A 19,944-nucleotide genomic window follows, 5' to 3' on the forward strand; every position below is an offset into this window, starting at 1 on the left:
CGGCACAAGAACCGACTTCTTGATACCAATGGTATAACCGAGATCAACCAACACAGAAAGGACAACGAATATGGCACCTGTAGCTGCCAGCAACCTGAACTGCAAAGATCTGTCCGCTGGTAATATGGACCAAGACCCAGTCGGTCGCAAAAGCTCTCCATTTAAGCGATCGTCTATATAGAGAGAACAAGGAATCCCTTGAGCACTCAAGAAACCTGTGGCGGCCAGACCAATGGTATGATAAACATAAGGGGAGATTTTCCATCCGAACGGAAGAGTCGTACAAACAAACCACAGGCCACCAAAACTAAACCCAAAGTATGATTGCGAGGCCTCTGTCAACATCACGTGATCATACCCGGACTTGTCGTCGCACTTGGTCATGAACGATCCGGGATAAATATACCTAGTCACTTCACTCAGTTTATCCAGGGAAAACGGCATATCTTTCATCCAAAGGTTTAGAAACCTCGCGTCAATACAAAGTCGAGGCTTCGTAGGTTCGACCGTGAGTGGCAACACAAGATGGGGGGGGATCATCGACACCCACTACCCCCCAGACTCTAACCGCGCCGGTTAAAACACGATTCCGAATCTCCTTGGATATAAATTCCGTAAAATTTTATAGTTTACATGATTCGGGAAAATCTTCTTAGGTGGAACAGTAGACGAATATTTAGCTCTCTTGAAAACTCCCGCAAAAGGTCTTGAAAAACTTAAGATGTCGACTTTATTTCTAATCCAATCTAGAATACAGTTCCTCAACGGAAGACTCTCAAGTACCAGCTCCCATGCAGCTGAATTACGGTGAAGACCACCTGCCACAAAGGAATCCGGATCCCTTAAATGTAAAAGTCCCCAGATCCGGAACCTTACCAGATGAGATAACACTTTCCCAACACACAGCTGCACCCCCCTGAACGGGAACCCCAGTCATATTCACCCATAGGGTCTCGTTTCTTGGCTTAATTGCCGTTGTCTGTAGTTGAAATTCCGTAAGAACGTAAAAGTTATCCACAGCAGCTTTACGCTTAGTACCACCCAAAATCTAAGGAAAAGATGGCAAAAAGAGAGATCACCCATGGGAAGACCTGGGGTTCCCGATCAGGAGGGAGCAGCCTCAATTCGCCTGAAAACAGGTCGTCTGGTGGTCACCATATGTGATGAACCAGCAGGAGTTACTCAACCCCGATCCAGAACTTACAAAAGTGAATTAAAATTGAAACAACAACAGACACCGATTGACACAATGAAAAGGGAGCCTTTAATGCCGGGAAACACACGGCATAAATACTGGAAACTGATAAAAAACATTGGGAAAACGCCTTAATCCTGTCAATACATTCATTGTTTTTGAGGTGCCTCAACCCCTTGATTATAAAGGCGAGGCCTCTTAGACTGAGGACCTGGCTGTGGACGCGAGGAACAGAACCTCTGATAATGCCCATATAGGCCACACTGAAAACACTGGACTTGTTATCTATCCCTGCCTCTCCCCCTTGGCATGAAACGATTTGCACCAACTCCAGGCACTCGCAACGCTTTATCTACGGCAGCAATCCGCTTGAGTACCACTTCATCCTCCTTATCTCCTAAGAGGGCTTCAAGATAGCGCTTAAATTGCATGTTTGAGGCCCACATTTTATTTTGCATTGCTGTTAGCACTGCAGAATAAAATCCAGCTTTCGCGTGTTTTGTTTCCTTGGCCACAATCTTCAGATTCACTAGGTAATCAATTGCCTGGTCCTTCTGGAACAACGGAGAACGTACTAGGTGCTGTAAATCCTCCAACACTGATTCAACAGATTGCTTTTGGGAATCTTCCAACTTCTTAAGTCTCTCTAAGACACGAGCAAGATCACCCTCCTCCTATATAACAGATTTCAAAAGGTAAGATAAAAAATCACTGATCCATTCATTCCCTTTCTTTCCATAACTCAATCTCATAACTGATCGAGCACAGTATAATACAGGCTGAAAAAGACCAACACCGATTAGATTACAAGTTATGAAATATTACATTACATTAGGTTAGATTAAATTAAATAAAAATTAAATTAAATTATCAAAACCTCAAACTTCCAGCAAAAACGATGAAAGCTCCTAGCCTCACAGGCCAAAAACTGTTTTAAAAACACACAACGGCAGAGCAGTCTTTCGTTTTTTGTTTTGTTTTGTTCTTTTTTACATACCGTACAACTAAAAGCTACTACACGTAAGCTTGCACAAGCAAATGAACGGCGACTGATGCTCAGGCATCACACTCCAACGAAGCAAAGCATGGCAACAGAACTTTCTACATCAGCAAGCAATTTCTTAAACGAGGGGCTACAAAGTAAAATTCAAGCCACAAAAACAAAAACAAAAAACAAAAAAAAGGCTAAAGGAGAAAAAATTTATTCTTGCGCGCCAGCATCACACTACCTCAACCGAAGGTGAACATAAAGCATTTCATTCCAAAAAGCAAAACACCGAAACTATTTTCGACCCCAGAAGCACAAACAAAAAAAACAAAAAAAAAAAAACAAAAAAAATTTAAATGACAGTGCAGACGAAGAAACTTTCACGGCCTCGCAAGCAAAGAAAAAAAAAAAACAAAACAAAAAACTTTGATCCCCGCAGACAAAGAAAACTTTAACAGCCCCGCAGACAAAACAACTTTCGCGGCTACGAAGACAAAGAAAATTTCTCGGCCTCCTAAGCAAAGGAAACTTCCACGGCCCCGCAGGCAAATAAATCCAAACGGCCTCCCAGGCAAAAGAAAACTTTCAGCACAGCCCCACAGGCAAAGAAACTTTCACGGCCACGCAGACAAAGAAAACTTTCACGGCCCCGCAGGCAAAGAAAACTTCACAACCCCGCAGGCAAAGAAAAAACTTTCACAGCCCCGCAGGCAAAGAAAACTCTCACGGCCTCGCAGGCAAAGAAAAAACTTTCACGGCCCCGCAGGCAAAGAAAACTCTCACGGCCTCGCAGGCAAGTAACTTTAACGGCCCCGCAGGCAAAGAAAAAACTTTCACGGCCCCGCAGGCCTGACACAATTTCACATCTACAGAAAGTAAACCAAATCTAAACTCTACCGATAAAAATTAGCCACTGAAATATAATCAACCACATGGTATCCGAAACAGAAAAAGATGCGTACCTCTCGATTCTGAGCTTGTTGTGCCAAAGGTTGGTCCTGAGCTTGCTGCGCCACGGCAGGTTCGCCTTGAGCAGGTTGAGGACTTTGAACAACTTGAGCTATCGCTCCACCGGCAACGGCTTGGGGAACTTGTTCCGCCATGTCGGATTGATCCGTCGAAAAAAGTTATAGAACGCTTCAAGCAGTACACAGCCCAAGGCCTCAAATGAAGTGACAAGGAGTGATACAAAACACTATTATATCCAAAAATTCCTAGGGACTAATTACCAATGCTAATTGAGTTAGCATAGAAAGAGGATTCTAAAAGTACGCAAGATAATAACGTAACAGTCCAATTAAAACGAATCCTTAAACGAATGTAAGGTACTAACGTAACAGTCCAATGAAAACGAATCCTTAAACGTGTGTAAGGTATTCACGTAACAATCCAATCAAAGAAAATTCTAAACGTGCGCGAGATACTAACGTAACAATGCGAATGAAGAGAGCTCTTAAAAAGCACAAGATTCTAACGGAAATATCCAATGAAAAAGGGTTCTGATGGTGCACGAGATACTAACGTAAAAGTCCAGGGAAAGAAAATTCTAAAAGTGAGCCAAACACTAACGTAACAATCAAATTAAAGGAGATTATAAAAATGGTCGAATGACTAAAGTAACGATCAAAACAAAAACAATATTTAAAGTGTGCCAGATATTGACGTTACAATCCAATATAATAGAAAACTAACATTACACGAGATGCTAACGTAACAATCCAATCAAAGAGAAATCAAAAGTGCGTCAGAGACTAAAGTTACAAATCGAACAAAAAGAAAACTAATGATGGATGAGATACTAACGTAAAAATGCAATCAAAGAGAATTCAAAAAAGTGTGTAAGATGCTAACGTAACAATTCATTAAAAGAGAATTTTAAAAGTGCGCCAGATTCTAACATAACAATCCGTTTAAGGAGAATTATGAAAGTGCGCCAGGAACTAACGCAACAAGCCAATCAATGAGAGTTTGGAAAAGTGCGCGAGATAATTACGCAACTATCCAATGAAAGACGATTCTAAACGTGCGCGAGATACTTACGTAACATTCCAATGAAGGAGAATCTTAAACGTGTATGAAATACTGACGTAACAATCCAATCAAAAACAAATTCTAAAATGTGCGATACAAACGTAAAATCCAAATAAAAGAGAGCTCTAAAAGAGCACAAGACACTAACGTTAAGATCCACTAAAACAGGGTTCGATAGTGCACGAGATGCTTACCTTAAAAGTCCAATGAAAAAGGGTTCTGACGGTGCGCGAGATACTAAATAAAAGTCCAGTGAAAAAGAATTCTAAACGGGCGTGAGATCCCAACGTAAAAAACCTTTACTGAAAGAGAACTCAAAAAGTGCGCCAGATACTAACGTAACAATCCAATGAAAGGGAATTCCAAACGTGTGCGGATAATTAAAAGTAACGATCCAACCGAGGAGACTTCTAATTGTGCGCCAGATATTAACGTAACAATCGACTAGAATTGAACCAAAAAAAGGGCAAAATACTAAAGTAACAATCCAATCAAGAGAATTCAAATAGTGCGCCAGATCCTAAAGTAACAATCCAATCAAAAAGAACGTACATTAAGTACCAACCTAACAATCCATTCAAAGAGAATTCAAAAAGTGCGCCACTAAAAGTGCATGAGATATGCAAATATGAATATTAACTTTAGAAATTATTTGTAATTTAAATGAGTGTTCCGACTTCAAAAGCGGGTTCAAAGAAGTCGACACCGAGTTCTTCGGTCGGATCCGTACAATTATGAAGCGAAGTAGGATACTTCGGTTGAGACAGATTTTCAACTGAGAAGTTCCGCAGAGATCTGCAAATAGTGTTGTAATTTTAGAAATACTCAACTCGAACCTAACTGAAATTGAATTAAAAACATTTTGCTTTAACAGAATTTTTGAGTCATTACAGAAGCATACAAATCAGGTCAGATATGCTTCTGGTCATTAACAATCGGTTTACCAGAACCTCGCGGTGTATCTATCTGTTTTTCTTTTCCATGGGCATTTCCAGTTAAAAAAGTGAAGCTGTTTTTCAATCTCCATCAGTATTGACGAAACACGTTACAGGCGAAGGAGCTGTTTTATTCGGCAACTTTCCGACTGGATAAAGACACATATAAGATGTAAACATAAATGCGTATATAAATGTAATATCTTCAGGTGTCTCTGAGTTATTGAAAGGAGATATAATTTTACCCTTCTTTTTCTTTCTTCGTTTCCATGCCTACTCCATGTTCACAAGTATAGAGGGAGAGAACCTAGGGCCAAGCTCGCGCGGGGGCCGTACAGGTCATATGATGATTGCGTTTTCGGTTGAATGCGAAGCGAACAGACATGAAGCTCTGATCAAGATTCCTACCTAAGTTATTGACATAATGAATATTGTACGTTCTACTTTGAAAGTAAAAAAATGTAATGAATAAACTAGGGGTAGAGTTTGTTTCGACGCTTGGTCTGATTGCAGTTTGAAGGCGTTCGATTCGACGTAAAGTAGTCAAACGATTTTAAAAATGAACTCAAAAGGTATGGTAATTTGCTTTCAAAAGATTCAGATATTTTGTAAACTGTCACTTATTCCAAAGGCGAAAGTGTTCTGATTTGCCATTTTCTATGCAATGCTAGTTCCGCTAGTACCAAAGGCGAAAGTGTTCTGATTTGTCATTTTCTATGCAATGTTAGTTCCGCTAGTGCCAAAGGCGAAAGTGTTCTGATTTGCTATTTTCTTTGCAATGCTAGTTCCGCGGGCATTGGGTTGGAAAGTAACCTATAAATTTATGTTTCTGATTCAGAATCTCGCGAGTGTCTTTAAAAGCGAAGTCATCATTTAATTCTATGATCCTTCACTCTCCTTGGTGTTTTGCACTAATAAGATATGTTCTAAAAGTTGGATTCAATAATGGCTAAGAAGGACATTTTCTTGTTCCTTTATAGATTTTAAACGGTATTTATAAAATTTTCAGCTATTAAGGCTCATTTTCATCCTGTTTAATTTAACAGCAACTCGATCTTTTTATCGCATACGGGGTCTATCTCTCTGTTATAAATTATCCATACGGCTTTAGACATTTTTTGTTTTTCTTTTCAATTGATCTCCATTAAATTGTAGCAAATATGTCTTTCCCTCAACCTCCTCTGGGGGAGACCCTAAGCGAAGTTGACCTCAGACTGGCATGATCGATAAGTCAACCTCTCTATTTTTCTCTTTCCAAGAGGTATAAATACAATTTTAAACAAATGCGCCGGTCATAAGCCAGCGAACCTAAAAAAAAACAATATTTAGTGGTAGGAATAGCAATGAGGATCGAAATGCACCAATGAGAGCGCCCTAGATACGCGTGACCATTCAAACCTCATCGCCTGACGAACACTAAAAAGAGAGCATTCGACACGTCGCGATCCTTAATCAACAGCTGGAATCTAAATGTTAGTGGCTATAAATCATGAAACAATCGAATATACTTTGAATTCGTTTATCATTACAACCACGGTGAATAAACACACCTTTTACAATCATTACTACCGCGGAAAGCTTTCACACTTTGCATATCTGCCACAAATTAATTCAAAACCACGTTACGTCAAATAACACTAAATACATTTAAAAACTTGCATTAAATAGTTTCGTCTCAATGAAGCAACAATTAATAACACGTCACCCTAAGATAGTATGATATTCTCATAAAATCACGGGAGTATAATTACAATAACGATACGATAAACCTAACTAAAACCGGGTCTTTCTGAACTGATATCCTGTCAGTTAAACTATTACACATCATATTTAATAGAAGAAACGATATGGAATTTTTTTTCTCGCGAAGGAACACAAATTTTATCACGGAATTCATCGAAAAAAGCCCTAACTTTGCGCCACGTTTGAAATGAACTTAAAAGAAGTAGTTGATACCACCAAAACAACAGCGTCAAGCCATTTCTTTCATTTACTGGTTTAAGATTTGGCTTTCAATAGTGTAAATGAAACCTTTGTTCTGATTATTTTCGATCTTAATATCCTGTATAGTCTAATCAGTGGGTATCATACTCAGCATACAGTACCACATGAACCACTTAACGCGGCTGTAAAAATGAATACGAAAATTTGGGTTTGGACCAAGATTTATAAAATGCTTACTTATTGAACCAAGAGATGATAAACTTTTCTTAATCTCTTGATTTCAAAGAACCTCAAAATGGAGGTAATGTTCATCCCCAGCTCAGGTCGAAAAAAAAAAACAAATACGCAAGTAAACGCAGCAAAGAAACACAATATAGATGGCAAAAGACAACGCAAATCAAAACTGGTAATAATAACAACAATGCATTATGGCTTGATTCATTGGCTCTAAAGATCCCAAACAATTCTCCCTACTTGCCATGTATTTCTTAAAATTTCACTTATGGGAATTTAATGTCAAATAAAACTTTTGTCTCTTATAGTTAACACTTTTGTTTCCTTTTTTTGTACTTACCTGTCTAACAATGAGTTAATATCGAAAGGAAAAGTTATTTATTGGTCACAGGCTCGGGTGGATGGCTTAAGTACTAAAAGTTTCTTTCTTGTAGCAAAACAACAATCTAGTTAATTCATTATATCATAAATTATTCACCCTTACACCTTCGTAGCATGTGGATAAAAAGATGGATTGAGATCAAGTAAGCTAATCTTTTTCTTTTACTTTTCATAAGAACCTCTTGACCCTGCTACCTATGAACAGACCGTTACTTGGGTTAGATGATTGATCAGACTCACGTAGATATCTATACCCCATAAATCCTACACAAACAGTCTACACTAATGAAAAAGATCGTTTCAGCGTTGTCAAGATTTCCCGCAGAACGTAAATGAATATCGCTACTCATTCCAGGGTTGGCGAAACTCTGAAGCTGGCAAATTCATACAGTGTGTGGCATCAAAGTCCATCAAATACTGCAAAACCTGGGAGATAAAGATATAAATCCATTCAACCCAACTTAATAACAAGCTACGTTTTGTGGCAGAGGCACGCATAGTTTTCGTCGTGTTATAATATCCTTACAATATCCAGCAAACGGGTAATGAGAATACTCAAACTTATCACGGCGAATTTTTATTCTTGATCTGAAATCAAATTCTTGTAACTAATTTACAAGGAAATGTGTAGCAGCTAGAGGGGAGAACTGACAATCAGATCTTGGGAGTTAAAGAATTAAAGTAAAAGTGTGAGGAGCCAACCTTTGATCACTAAGAAGATGTCAAATTTCAATCCACTTACTAGAAACATCAGTAGATGAATCCGTTGTTCCAATGACAGATCTTGACCTGGTGTTGATTAACAGAATAAAATGTGATCAAAAAAAATCATAAAAAACAAAACAAAACAAAAAACCGAAACAATTGCTTACCAATCATCATGGGATATTCCTTTCCGTTTTCTTTCACATAATTCTTGTACATTGACTCACATAAATTGGCGTCGACACTCAGGCTATTCCAAATAGCTTCTACAACATAATGTAAAGCGAATTTACCTTCATCTATCGAAATAAGACATCTTAAACAAAACACGAGCTAGCATCACATGAGGAAACAAGTTTAAAATAAAGTCAAGGAGATTTCTACGTCTGCAGCTTAAAAAAAATTCAAAAACGAATTTTAATTTGTCATACACGCAAAAATGAATCTTACTCTTGGTGGCTTGATCAGGGGCGGCGAGATATTCATATAATGCGTCTTCACCACTGTCATCAACTAACTTTGGATATCTAATGGAGGAGTACAACATAACAACAACAATTGCTCATAATCGTCTCTTATTTTTTCTGATCCAAAAATGAGTGACGTAATGGCAATGACATATTCTTCAATCACGGATTCGACGTTTAAGAATGTTACCTGAATTTGAGAAACTTCACCAGGAGATCATTTCCACGGTTTGAGCTGATATCTCCTTCCCTGATCGGAAAAGAAATACATTCATACCAGAATTTCTTTGGATCCTCACACGCAAGGATACCAATTAATTTTAAAAAGATAAAAGTAGTCAGTTGTCAGGCATGGATATTGATTTCTAACTTCAGTCGGGTAAGGTAGTGGTACAGATATTGATTCATTTTCCAGTTGTTCCGAGTAAAGGTGTCTAAAGAACTGTGGTGCTGCGTCACTGGGAGATTATAACAGGGTAATTTGGTATAATCAATTGAGTTGATAACGTAAATTGGCCACCGTAAAGTCTCAAAGCTGACGTTTTGTGCCTTACCCCTTCGTCAGAGCAAATGATTCGCTCTGACGAAAGGTTAACGCACGGTACGTTGGCTTTGAAACTCTTTACGGTGGCCAATTTACGTTATCAACTCAGTTGATAATACTAAATTACATTGTGTAATTTAAGGTTCCACATGTAATGCCTGTTACCGTTGAATGATCGAAGTTCACAGAATTTGTATCTTTTCAGAGAATCTTTGTGAAAAGGCACTCATGCAGTCGACCTCAGTCGCGTTTTAAAGTAACCAAAGCTTCCTTGCATAGTAAAAACTTTATTAATTTGCGCTTTTAGCTATTTTAAAACACCTCTTCCGGGAACAGCTGTATAGGAGGTAACACAGTCAAGGTAATTATGGACTTAAGTCAATCTACTCATCACAAAAGTACTAGGCTGTTCGTTCCACAGAATTCATTTACCACTCCGGGAAATAATTAGGTGCTATGAAGTGCTTGAAGGGAATAAATGTACCCAGGGTGCTTTTCAGCTCCATAAGGTTTTCAACCAATCACTGGCATCACCATTAAGTAAATCTAAATAAATACTGTCAAAACCTCTGGCTGTTCCCTCATGGCAACGGAAATTGAACTTTAATCGAGTTCCTACGCGCATCTTACATTTAACATTACATAAGATTCAAACTACAAGACGAACATTTGTTCTCAATGGTGGCTGTCAAACTCAGCAATTAGTTCATCAGTGACGAAACAAGAGTACTGGCTGACAGGCAGCCAACTGGCGAAAGCCATAAATAGGGATAAATTAACTACAATACATGAAGTAACATGAAAATCAAATGCCTTACTCAGTTGTGATGATCTCATCTCTCATTCTTCTGATGAACAGCACCGGGCCTGGATAGCTAAACAAAGCCGTGTAAAGTAACAAGTTACTTCCAAATTAGTGTTAGAAGTACACCGTGACTGCATTGGTTTTTCTTCAAAACGCCACGGGATTGGTCAACATGAAGGTAACCTTAAGCCTCCTCAGAGCCAATCAGATGATAGGACTAAGCCCAACCGCGACTTAGTCACTCGCGTTTTGCCGCGTTACAGGCCGGTTTCATGTATTGACCCTGATTTCTCATTGGCTCCTTGCGAGATAATAATGAAAGATTTCTACCATTAGCTCACGGCGCCTAACAACACTTTGGAAGGGAGAAGGGGGGGGAGAGACTTTGGCCAGACTTCCCTATGCAATTTACAATTTTTTTCGAAAGGAAATTTTGCAGATGCCCCCAAGATGGCATCTTTGTTATGAAAATATTTTGGAATACTTGAGTTTATTTTGCAATACTCAAAGAACACACAATCAGTCGATATGACTGGTAGGTGTAAAAATAAGTTTAGATATACAAGGAGCATTGACAGGTCATCACCAAACGTGTTTCTCAATGAACTGTTTACTGATTCACAACACAAACAGTTGGGAAGAAGTCCATGCTGTTTCTCTTGTTAATGACATAGCTTTTCCTTCCAGTTTGAAATCTTATTGCGCAACACTTAACATGCAGCACGTCACCATAGAAAAAGTAAAATTTACATTTTGCAGCTAGAAAACGTCTAGTTAACGAAAATACTTCTAATAATTCATTGAAACTACGTCACAGCAAATAGGACAACTCTAAAGGAATTTGTGAGTTACCACTAAGTATTTCTAATTGACTAAATACCTGTATAACATACGAGCAATGTCAAGATGAAAATATTCCTTTACAACCCTTGTCGTAAAACCACCTGTCAGATTAATGCAGATAGCGAAGTTTCAGAGATGCATGCAAAAGGTTGTCAACCAGTCACTAATGCGAATAAACAGATTCGCTGAAAGAAAAACCTGCAACTACTGTAGGGAGCTTGTACGGAGACTTAGATGGCCAAATATCATGATTGATAAGTAGCCTCGAGTCTGCATCCAGTGCACAAGGTCAGAGACTCACTGTGCGTCTTATGAAAGCTAACGAGAATCACTTCGCATGTATTTGCAATAGTCTATAGCAATTGAGAAAGTATGACGTTTGACATGCTTAGGTGAATTTTTTGTGCAGTGCGACATCAGTACAATTTCTAGCTGCTTACAAAGTTCAAAATACGTGGTCAGCCTTTAAAAGATAAGAAGCCCATTCTACCGGAGCTTATCCCAGTTTCTATGAGGTAATGAACAGACAGATGAACAGTAAAGAGTCAGTGCTTTCCCCCACGCCCTGATTGTCAGTTGGGAAGTGAATAGCACCTACTATTCATCTTCGAGCACCGACGAGACAAAATCATTGGTCAACTGTTAAATTCCAACCCTTTTACGGTATATAGAAAGAAATAACTAATTTTTTTTTAAATTTGTGTGGCATATACTGAAACAATTATTCACCTCCACTTCAGTGAATAATTGTTTAATTTTGCTATTCCCCTTGAATAGGATGTCACTCCATTACAGCACTACCTCCCAGCAACTTGTTTAGTTCCCCTTGAAAATTTGCTAGTATCCATTCTCCTTAGTAAAAGAGTGGATGTAAAAAAAATTTCAGTGCCAGGGCTTGGACAGGTCTTTTGATCTTAGGTCAAGCACAACAAATACTAGGACACCATGGGTACTACAACTTAATATGTAGAAGACATACTTATGCTTTCAGGCATCTTGCACTGAGCAAGTGGAACAATGTCATCAAATGTTGCATCTAAAACCTGAGGGATACAGAAAAGATTGGCAACACCACTGCTTTATTTCAATGATGAGAATCTGCGATTAATATGACCAATTATAAGCATTATAAATCTCCATCAATTTGGCTACCATTGTCAAAGAGCTACTTGTGTTTGTGTTCTATAACCTACCAAAGCACCAAGCTTACGGTGAGTTTTTCCTGCCCATACTGCTGGATAACCTCCTAAAAATTCACGAAGATACAATTTGAAGTCAAATGATGTACAAACTTGCAAACTAAAAAGTCCAGGAATAATGTAACCTTTGTATTTTCTCAGTAGCTTGCATTACAAGTGTATATCAGTATCTGAACACTCAGTACTTTAAGGTATAATGTCTGGCTACCATATCTGCTTCTCAAAGCAGGGGAGGGTTAAAGAAAGAAATAAATTTGTACCAAAGGGTGTGGTCAAAAGGGGAGAGGATCCATGCCCTTCCATCCCAATTATGCAAAATAATTATTGCTGCTTGACAAAATATCGCAAGTTTTTAACACTTATTTGAACTCCTTCACAAAACATATGCAAAGTAGGTTGATTCCCAGAAAAAAAGAGACAACAACAGTTGTTACTAAATAATTAAATAGTTAGCCATATCATCAAAAGTAGTGTTTTGTTTTGTCTTGAGTGGCATTTGAACATGATATAATCAGTCTCAAGGTGATAACTATGTATTTGTGAGAACTTAACTCAGTTGATCTGAATACAACAAGCACAAAAAAGTGATGTGAACACTCACCTATTGACCATGCATAAATAACAATGTTAGAAACTGAGAAGCCTAGCACTTCAACAGCATATTGTATCACAACATCTATAGCATTTCTCTCAGATTCTGGTCCTGGCACACCCTGTAGCAATAATGACAAGATATCAGCGATTTACTTTACTTTCCTATGCCACAATTTGTAGTTATACCAATCATACAATTTGTTGTTAAGAGGTTGATTAACAATGAGGGACAAAAAATAGGAGACTCTGATATTTCATTGTAACCAAAGTTCCCCTTCACCCCCCCTAGTATCTCACCCACAACCCCCCCCCCTTAACAACCAACTGAAAATGTTGAGCTTTATATCTCTGAGTCTTATTTGTATGTTTACAAACAGAGGAAAGAGAAATATGCATTTTCACTTTTTTCAATTTTCACTTTTTTCACAATTTTCACTTCATAGCACTTGGAAAAATGGAAAAAAATTCTTGTTTAAACCAACTATCACAGCTACTTTTGCCATTCATTGTACTGTAGGTAATAGATATTCTTTGGATAATGCTATTAGGCAAGGAATCTCACATGAAGGTAAAAGAGATGACAGTTTGAGTTCAAACAGGTGTCTCCTGGCTAAATGGCCTATATTTATTTAAAAGTCACTGGATAAATAAGGGAAAGTTGAAAAACAAAATATAGTGATTATGGTAGAAGTTATTAAATCCAATGATCCCAACATTGAATCATCAAAAATGAGGAACATGACTAGCTAGGTGAACAAGCTACACCTTCCTTCTTGTAGTAAATGGTATGTAAACTAATCAGTCACAGTTTAACAATAACCTGAAGACAATCCAACTATTTTACTTACACTGCTCCCAGAAAAACCAGGATGATTCCATCCTAAAACTGAATATCCAGCTACAAATACAACAGGTAGTAAATGCTTAGCTGAATGGAATAATTCTTAACATAAACTAAAAGGCCATTATGTAATTATCAGCCATACTTGCAGCATTGTTAACCTAGTGTGTGTTATAGCTTTGGTGGAATTCTTTAATAACCCTAACTAAGAAACGTATCTCCAAATTAGTTTCATATCAATTATCAACCTTTATAAGGAGTCATCATCAGACCAACTTCATAAAAGCCTGCATTCCCTTCACATGTTATAACCTGTTGGGACAAAATAACACCAAAGTGAAGCCTAATCTTACTAATTATTACACTGATTACAAGTGTTCTTAGTACGATCACTTGCTTTGCATACAGTGCTACTCTTCACAAATTATTGTTTAGTCAAAGGGCACATAGCAAATATAGATTGTGCCTGACATTCATCAGCCATTCCAACCAAGGTGATTGAGACAAACCCTTCATGATGACCTTTTGTTCTGAGAAATTACACTACAGGGGAATGCGGAGACCAAGTCATGATTGGGTTAGGTGTTCCACTAATTAGATTGAAAGGTAGAACAAAAATTATTAAACCAATCAAAGAGTAGCAAAGGAAAACCACCACAAGTCCTGAGTACTTTTGAACAATTACTTAAAGAGTAGGAGAGCAGACCAGGCATCTCAATGTACTTGAAAAGCTTCATTGAATGTAACAGCCTCACATTCAAGAATTTCAAGTGACTCATTACATAGCTATGTTTACAAGTGAAAATTGGAACAACTAGACAGTGACAACACGCTAGCATCATTTTTTGCCCACCTCCTCTCCCATTATCAGTACATATTAGAACAGACCAAGCTTAAAACAAGAATCATTCTCATACCAAAGTATCCCCATGAACTCCATGTTCCCCACTTGATCTCTTGTCCATGAACATGGTATCAATCTCATTTCCATCTGCTGCTTCCAGTTTTGCTCTCTTGCCACTCTATAAGTTAATTTTTCTGACTGTGTAAATATTACAGTAAATAAAAACTGCAATAAAGGGTCCTCCCTTGTACCTCTCTGTACCACATTTTTCCTTCTCTGGTTACTGATCTGAAGGTCTGTTTCTTCTTCTCCCGCTACTCCTAAGGGTTTCCATTAGTTCTGTGGCAGAGCATCTGACTGGTGTCACGGTTTCCAAGTTCTACTAAAGGACTATTGCCCCACTCTCACTTAACAACCAGTTTAAATTTAAGTGTTGACAGAATAACATGATTGCACATGGCATTAGATGGAAGTGAATTATATAAATAAATATTTAAATGACTATCCAAAAAATTATTAAAGGAAATCTATGACTCATATTCTTACTTACACTTTCAATCAAAAACTGCCTCCCATTCATCAAAGGTTCAGCTGAAAAGCAAAAAGGAATCAAGGAAATTTAAAACTCATTTACTGCTTGTATGAATATCAGCATTATACAGGCACAAGTTTGTCTTCAGGGTAACTTCCAACATGATGGTCATCTCTATAGTTTTAATCTACTTTTCATTTCAGAACTTTCTGCATATAAAACCTTTTACATGATTTATTTCTCATGCACATGACAAACATTTATCAATTTAAAAGTCGCAAGAATTTCACTTCATCCCCATAAGTTGGCAGGTAATCAGTATTAAAAGAGTTGTTATTTATTGTTCTTCAGTCAAGAAAATTTTTAAGAGCCAGTAAAAAGCATTTAAAGCTGTACCATATCCACTTTGAAGAAGACCAGTGGATCCAGGGTAGATCAAGGGGCGACCAACTGAGTGTGCCACAAAATACCTGAAAAATGTTAATCAATATGTACAAAGCATTGCCAACTAAAGGAACAAAGTGGGACTTTGCAAATCATGATGGCAGTGGCAATAAAAGAACAGATTGCAAGAAATATGATGACTTGGCTAGACAATAGCTTGGTCTTCAAAGCAATCCTAAACCTTATTACAATTAAATTTCTCAATTATCCTTTGTTAAGTAATTACACCAAATCACCAAATTTTGCATAGTGTAAGAATAAGAACCTAGACCTTCACTAGAATTCCTTCCTGCTTTTAATTGGTTTCTAAGGAATTAGTGAGTGAAGATAGTACTGCAAATACTAAATACTCTGTGAAAACTGGGTCAGGTGTCACTAAATATAGGATAAATTGATTTGAGTTGGATCTTTCGCTCAAATTTAAAAAGTTAACTTATCATTCAACTGGATGCTGCTAAACATCTAGAAATTAGATTAAGAAAGTGCAAATGATTATTACCTGAGAAAGTCACAAGGCCATGATCCAAGAAAGGATAAAAATCTTGAAGACCTGCTTTGAGAGGTGGTATTCTTGGCTTCCCTGCGCACATCTTGACTATTATCAAAAATAATTTTCCAAGGACAGCAATAAATACATGATTATACAAATACAACCAGTAGCAAAAAACAAATACATGTGAAATTAATGATACCTAGCTCAAGAAAAATGGCTTTGTAGAATTGTTGTTCACATAAAAATATATGTCTTTCTGTAAAACATTAATTTAGTTGTGAGCAAAAGTTTAAAACCACACACATGCAGCAATGATTCACTTCTAATATGCTGCATGATGTGACTTCATGATGCAATGTCTTCAATATTATTTATAACTTCCTTAATTAAGGATAATATATGTTCAAATAAATGTATGTTCAATCGTGTAAATACAGTAAATATGAACATGGATGTCGTTTGTCATCTTCAAGAGAGAGAAAAATTCAGCTTGAATGACTTACTCAGCTTTGGATTCATTCCATTTGTAATCAACAGGCCAAGCTTCAAAACTGAAGTCATACAACCCAAGTCTTTTCTGTAACATTCAATTGCAAATTAACATGAATGTCAGTCATACATGGAGAGACATAGTAAGCCTCAGGTTGGGTTGCTGGACTCTGGATCAAAAGTTCCAGGTTCAAGCACAGGTTAGGTCATTGTGTTGTGTTCTTGGGCAAGACACTACACTCTTTTATAATTCCACTCCTCCCCAAGCAGGGTAAATGTGTACCAGAGAAGCATACACCTAACAGTGGCAAAATACTGGGAAGAAACTGTATCCCCTCACTTTATGCCATTTAAATCAGGATAAGCTGACTTTACCCCTCCCCACCCCACTCCCCCACACTTTCCTTCACCTTTACAGTGAGTCAATAGAAGGCTGGACAAACACATAATAGTCCAGATATTTGGACCTATCTAGAGTAAGAATAAAGCAACTTTTGGTAGCATTCAGATAACTGTTGTAGAATACATATTGATCAAGTCTATGTCTGTGGACATCAACACACCTTGTTTTCCTCATTGTTATTCATTCTTGTTTCTTCTAAAAGAGCTAAGAATACTCTATAGTCCTGATTTTTAAATCGTCCATATCCTGCAGATAAAATAACAAAAAATAAATTAAGGATTTTTTTTTTAAGTGCATAGAATTAAGAGAAGTGTTTAAGGAAGATTAACATAAAAAATCAGCCCTCAATAAATTTTGCACATAAAAATTAGGAGTCACTAATAGTTCATTCTTTAAGAATCAACATTTGATTTATAAATTTCCAAATAAGAGTTACTATTGATATACTAGAAACATAAATGCTGGCAGTGCATAGGTTTTTCGCAAAAGTGGGGTCTGTTAGGGTGTGAGAGGAGCCTGTCAGTGAGAATATTATGCCCAGTGTTAAGTTGTTAATAATTTTTATGTGATAATAGGCAATCTCAGTTTTTGGGAATCAAATCACACTAATAAAGTTATTATTAACACAAAAAGATTGTTTACCAAAATGATGATTAGAAACACTGAGTTAATTTCTCACAGCACAGCACAAGGGTAGTACTGTAAGTTCACTCAATGGACTACGCACAAATCCCCAACTATACAACTGTACCTCTTATGCACAATGCTCCAAACACAACCATAAGTCCTGTACCAATGAACCTAGACAAGCTTGCCAAACCTGCATGACTCAACAGACCTAATATCAAAGGAAGAACATCACATAATTAATTCCTTGTCAAAAGATAACTGTAAACAAATGTGCAAACTTAAAATCTCTGTATCATCATTAATAATGATATGATAAGTTTACAAGTGTTATAATTATTATTTTCAACTACTTTCCAAGCTTTATAATAAAATTCCATTGTCATAAAAAAACAACCTTACAGGGGTTTCAGTTATATACATTTTTATAGGTAGCTACTTAATGGGATACACATATGTGATCACAAGTGAAGCAATACAAATCTTATCAACAAAATCTGAGCTGAAAGTGGTTGAAGGTCTTATGTTCAGAACCAGAGAGCCATTGGCAGCCAACTTAACTTCTGTAAGTACACCATGATTTACAAAATTGCAAAAATTTAGCCCAAATTTTCTAATGAAATGTTCTTTATCATTCTAAATCCTTAAATTCCCAAGATCTGATTGTTAATTCTCCCCTCTGGCTGCTACACACTTCCTTGCAAATTAATTCAGTTACAAGAAATAGGTGTAAGATGTAGATAACAACTTCTAACTGATAAGCTTCAGTATTCTGATAATTTGGTATTATAAACTGAGGTGATAACATAAATTGGCCACCATAAAGAGTTATAAAGCTGACATTTCAAGCATAAGCCCTTTGTCGGAGTGTTTACCTTGTTATACTCTTCCACCGACACAGCACCGCAGTTTCTTCAGAAACTTACACCCTTAATTCTTATTACCAGATTGCTGGATAATATGTGGATATTATTGGAAGAAGTTACATGTTTTAGCTCTCTGGAAGTTCAAGGGTTAACTAGTTTTCACCTCCTTGGTATGTTAGTTGCGTAGCCAATAAGAAAACATGATTTATTTCACCCTGCTGTTTGCAGAGCTACATGAAGCCATCCCAGTATAAAATATTCATAGCTTATCAATAACTGTTTGTTGACTAGTAATAAATCGTCAAGAAGTGATACAGACCTTTCCTAAGGAGATAAAATCCTATGGCAGGTGCAGTTAACAAGGAAGTAGAGTAACAAACTGACCATGCTAATGACAACTACAAAAGAAGTTCACAAGATGTTACATAACCTCTTTAATGTGCTGGAGGGGATACAAAAAAATATGTCGGAATCAATTTTCGAGAAAAAGAAAGAAATATAACTGTACTCTTAAGAGATTTAAGATTGTTAAGCTTTCATGCAAAATATTCTTCTCCTTCCCAACCTTAAGCTGATTTGCTGTAAAAGTCAAAACAATTGACGTCGTGAAAAATCCCACAACGCTCGGTTTTGTGCGAAAATAACTACTTGGCAAAGTATTCTTTAGAGCTCAAGCTTGGCTTGAATCCGCAAATCTTGAAGTAGGCTTCTTATTCCCTTACCGCTCGTAAAACTCCTGAGCCACATTGCTCCAAGGTATTCCCCTCGTATGTTCTACTCTGTGAAATAGTTCAAGCCGTATAAAATTAAAACACCACGAAGAAGAAGGAATATTCGAAGCTAAAAAACGAAACTAATTAAAACCCACGACTTCAGAATCTAAATCTGCAAGACAGGTGATGGCTAGCTTTGTTCAGTAAACATAAGCTAACGAATCACGAAAACCATAAGGTAAAATAGTATTTTCAAGGTAAAAAAGCGTCCACTCAACTCTTACTTGTCGACTATTTTTCGTAAAAATCCGATATAACTGTGGTCCCACCGCACACTTATAGATCTCCGCCATTTTGCTTTCAAAAGGCTTCAAGCGAACAACCGCTGACGCATGTTTTGTCTGCGCATGTTCTAAAAATTTTTGTTTGACGCGAAATTACGGTTGTGCCCTCGTGTACCGGTACACAAAGGAAGGAAACATTAACGAACTGCGTCATAACTCCATGTATGGTTATGAAAACAAAAGGAATTCCCTCGTGTACCGGTACACCAGGACAGCCCCCGAAATGACGTCGAGTCGAGTATTTGAGAGAAACTTTCTAGACATTTTCCCCTCTGTAACTTAGATGGAAGCATCAAAGTCTTAAAATTGTTGTGTGGTCTGTAGGAGGAAGTGATCTTCTGAAAACAAACGATTATGCAATCGACTTCGAGTCTTGCTTTATGATTTTTGGGGCGATCGATGTAGATGATGTTATTTGTGAAGGGTGCAAGAGGCCTGTCGAAGAGCACAAACGTATTTAATAGTATACCTTTATCTCAAGTT

The 19,944-nt window shown here is 37.4% G+C and overlaps 2 protein-coding genes across 3 annotated transcripts; both read right to left on the bottom strand.

Moving 5' to 3' along the window:
- Positions 1–1,243: 1,243 nt before the first annotated feature.
- On the bottom strand, positions 1,244–3,807 carry LOC149047127 (uncharacterized). Its single transcript, XM_089203808.1, has 2 exons — positions 3,146–3,807; positions 1,244–1,869 (listed from the first exon to the last, which is right to left on the bottom strand). Exons 1-2 carry the CDS (start codon positions 3,284–3,286, stop codon positions 1,477–1,479), a joined length of 534 nt encoding a protein of 177 aa, XP_089059934.1. The 5' UTR covers positions 3,287–3,807; the 3' UTR covers positions 1,244–1,476.
- A 2,847-nt stretch (positions 3,808–6,654) lies between these two features.
- LOC113668191 (phosphatidylserine lipase ABHD16A) lies at positions 6,655–19,503 on the bottom strand. 2 transcript variants are annotated; one of them, XM_027184066.2, is made up of 22 exons: positions 19,402–19,503; positions 19,127–19,183; positions 18,724–18,802; positions 17,663–17,749; positions 17,072–17,157; positions 16,523–16,596; positions 16,026–16,121; positions 15,479–15,552; positions 15,101–15,141; positions 14,624–14,728; positions 13,955–14,018; positions 13,714–13,763; positions 12,873–12,984; positions 12,266–12,318; positions 12,052–12,115; positions 11,110–11,173; positions 10,243–10,299; positions 9,071–9,130; positions 8,864–8,940; positions 8,581–8,679; positions 8,451–8,497; positions 6,655–8,134 (listed from the first exon to the last, which is right to left on the bottom strand). In XM_027184066.2, exons 1-22 carry the CDS (start codon positions 19,468–19,470, stop codon positions 8,051–8,053), a joined length of 1,599 nt encoding a protein of 532 aa, XP_027039867.2. In that variant the 5' UTR covers positions 19,471–19,503; the 3' UTR covers positions 6,655–8,050. The 2 variants fall into 2 exon arrangements, with proteins under 2 accessions (XP_027039867.2, XP_089061473.1); XM_089205347.1 differs by having other exon boundaries at positions 19,396–19,498.
- Between the last annotated feature and the right edge of the window lie 441 nt (positions 19,504–19,944).

The sequence above is a fragment of the Pocillopora damicornis genome, chromosome 4 (assembly GCF_964200805.1).
Source record: "Pocillopora damicornis chromosome 4, jaPocDami1.2, whole genome shotgun sequence".
In the NCBI taxonomy this organism is placed as follows: Eukaryota; Metazoa; Cnidaria; class Anthozoa; order Scleractinia; family Pocilloporidae; genus Pocillopora; species Pocillopora damicornis.

Excerpts from the sequence above, each read along its gene's own strand:
- LOC149047127 (XM_089203808.1), bottom strand. The coding sequence starts at position 3,286 with ATGGCGGAACAAGTTCCCCAAGCCGTTGCCGGTGGAGCGATAGCTCAA. Across the intron at positions 1,870-3,145 it reads AACAAGCTCAGAATCGAGAG|GAGGAGGGTGATCTTGCTCG; the intron begins GTACGCATCTTT and ends TCTGTTATATAG.
- LOC113668191 (XM_089205347.1), bottom strand. The coding sequence starts at position 19,470 with ATGGCGGAGATCTATAAGTGTGCGGTGGGACCACAGTTATATCGGATT. Across the intron at positions 16,597-17,071 it reads ATAACAATGAGGAAAACAAG|AAAAGACTTGGGTTGTATGA; the intron begins GTGTGTTGATGT and ends TGAATGTTACAG. Across the intron at positions 8,135-8,450 it reads TTCATCTACTGATGTTTCTA|GTTTTGCAGTATTTGATGGA; the intron begins GTAAGTGGATTG and ends TTTATCTCCCAG.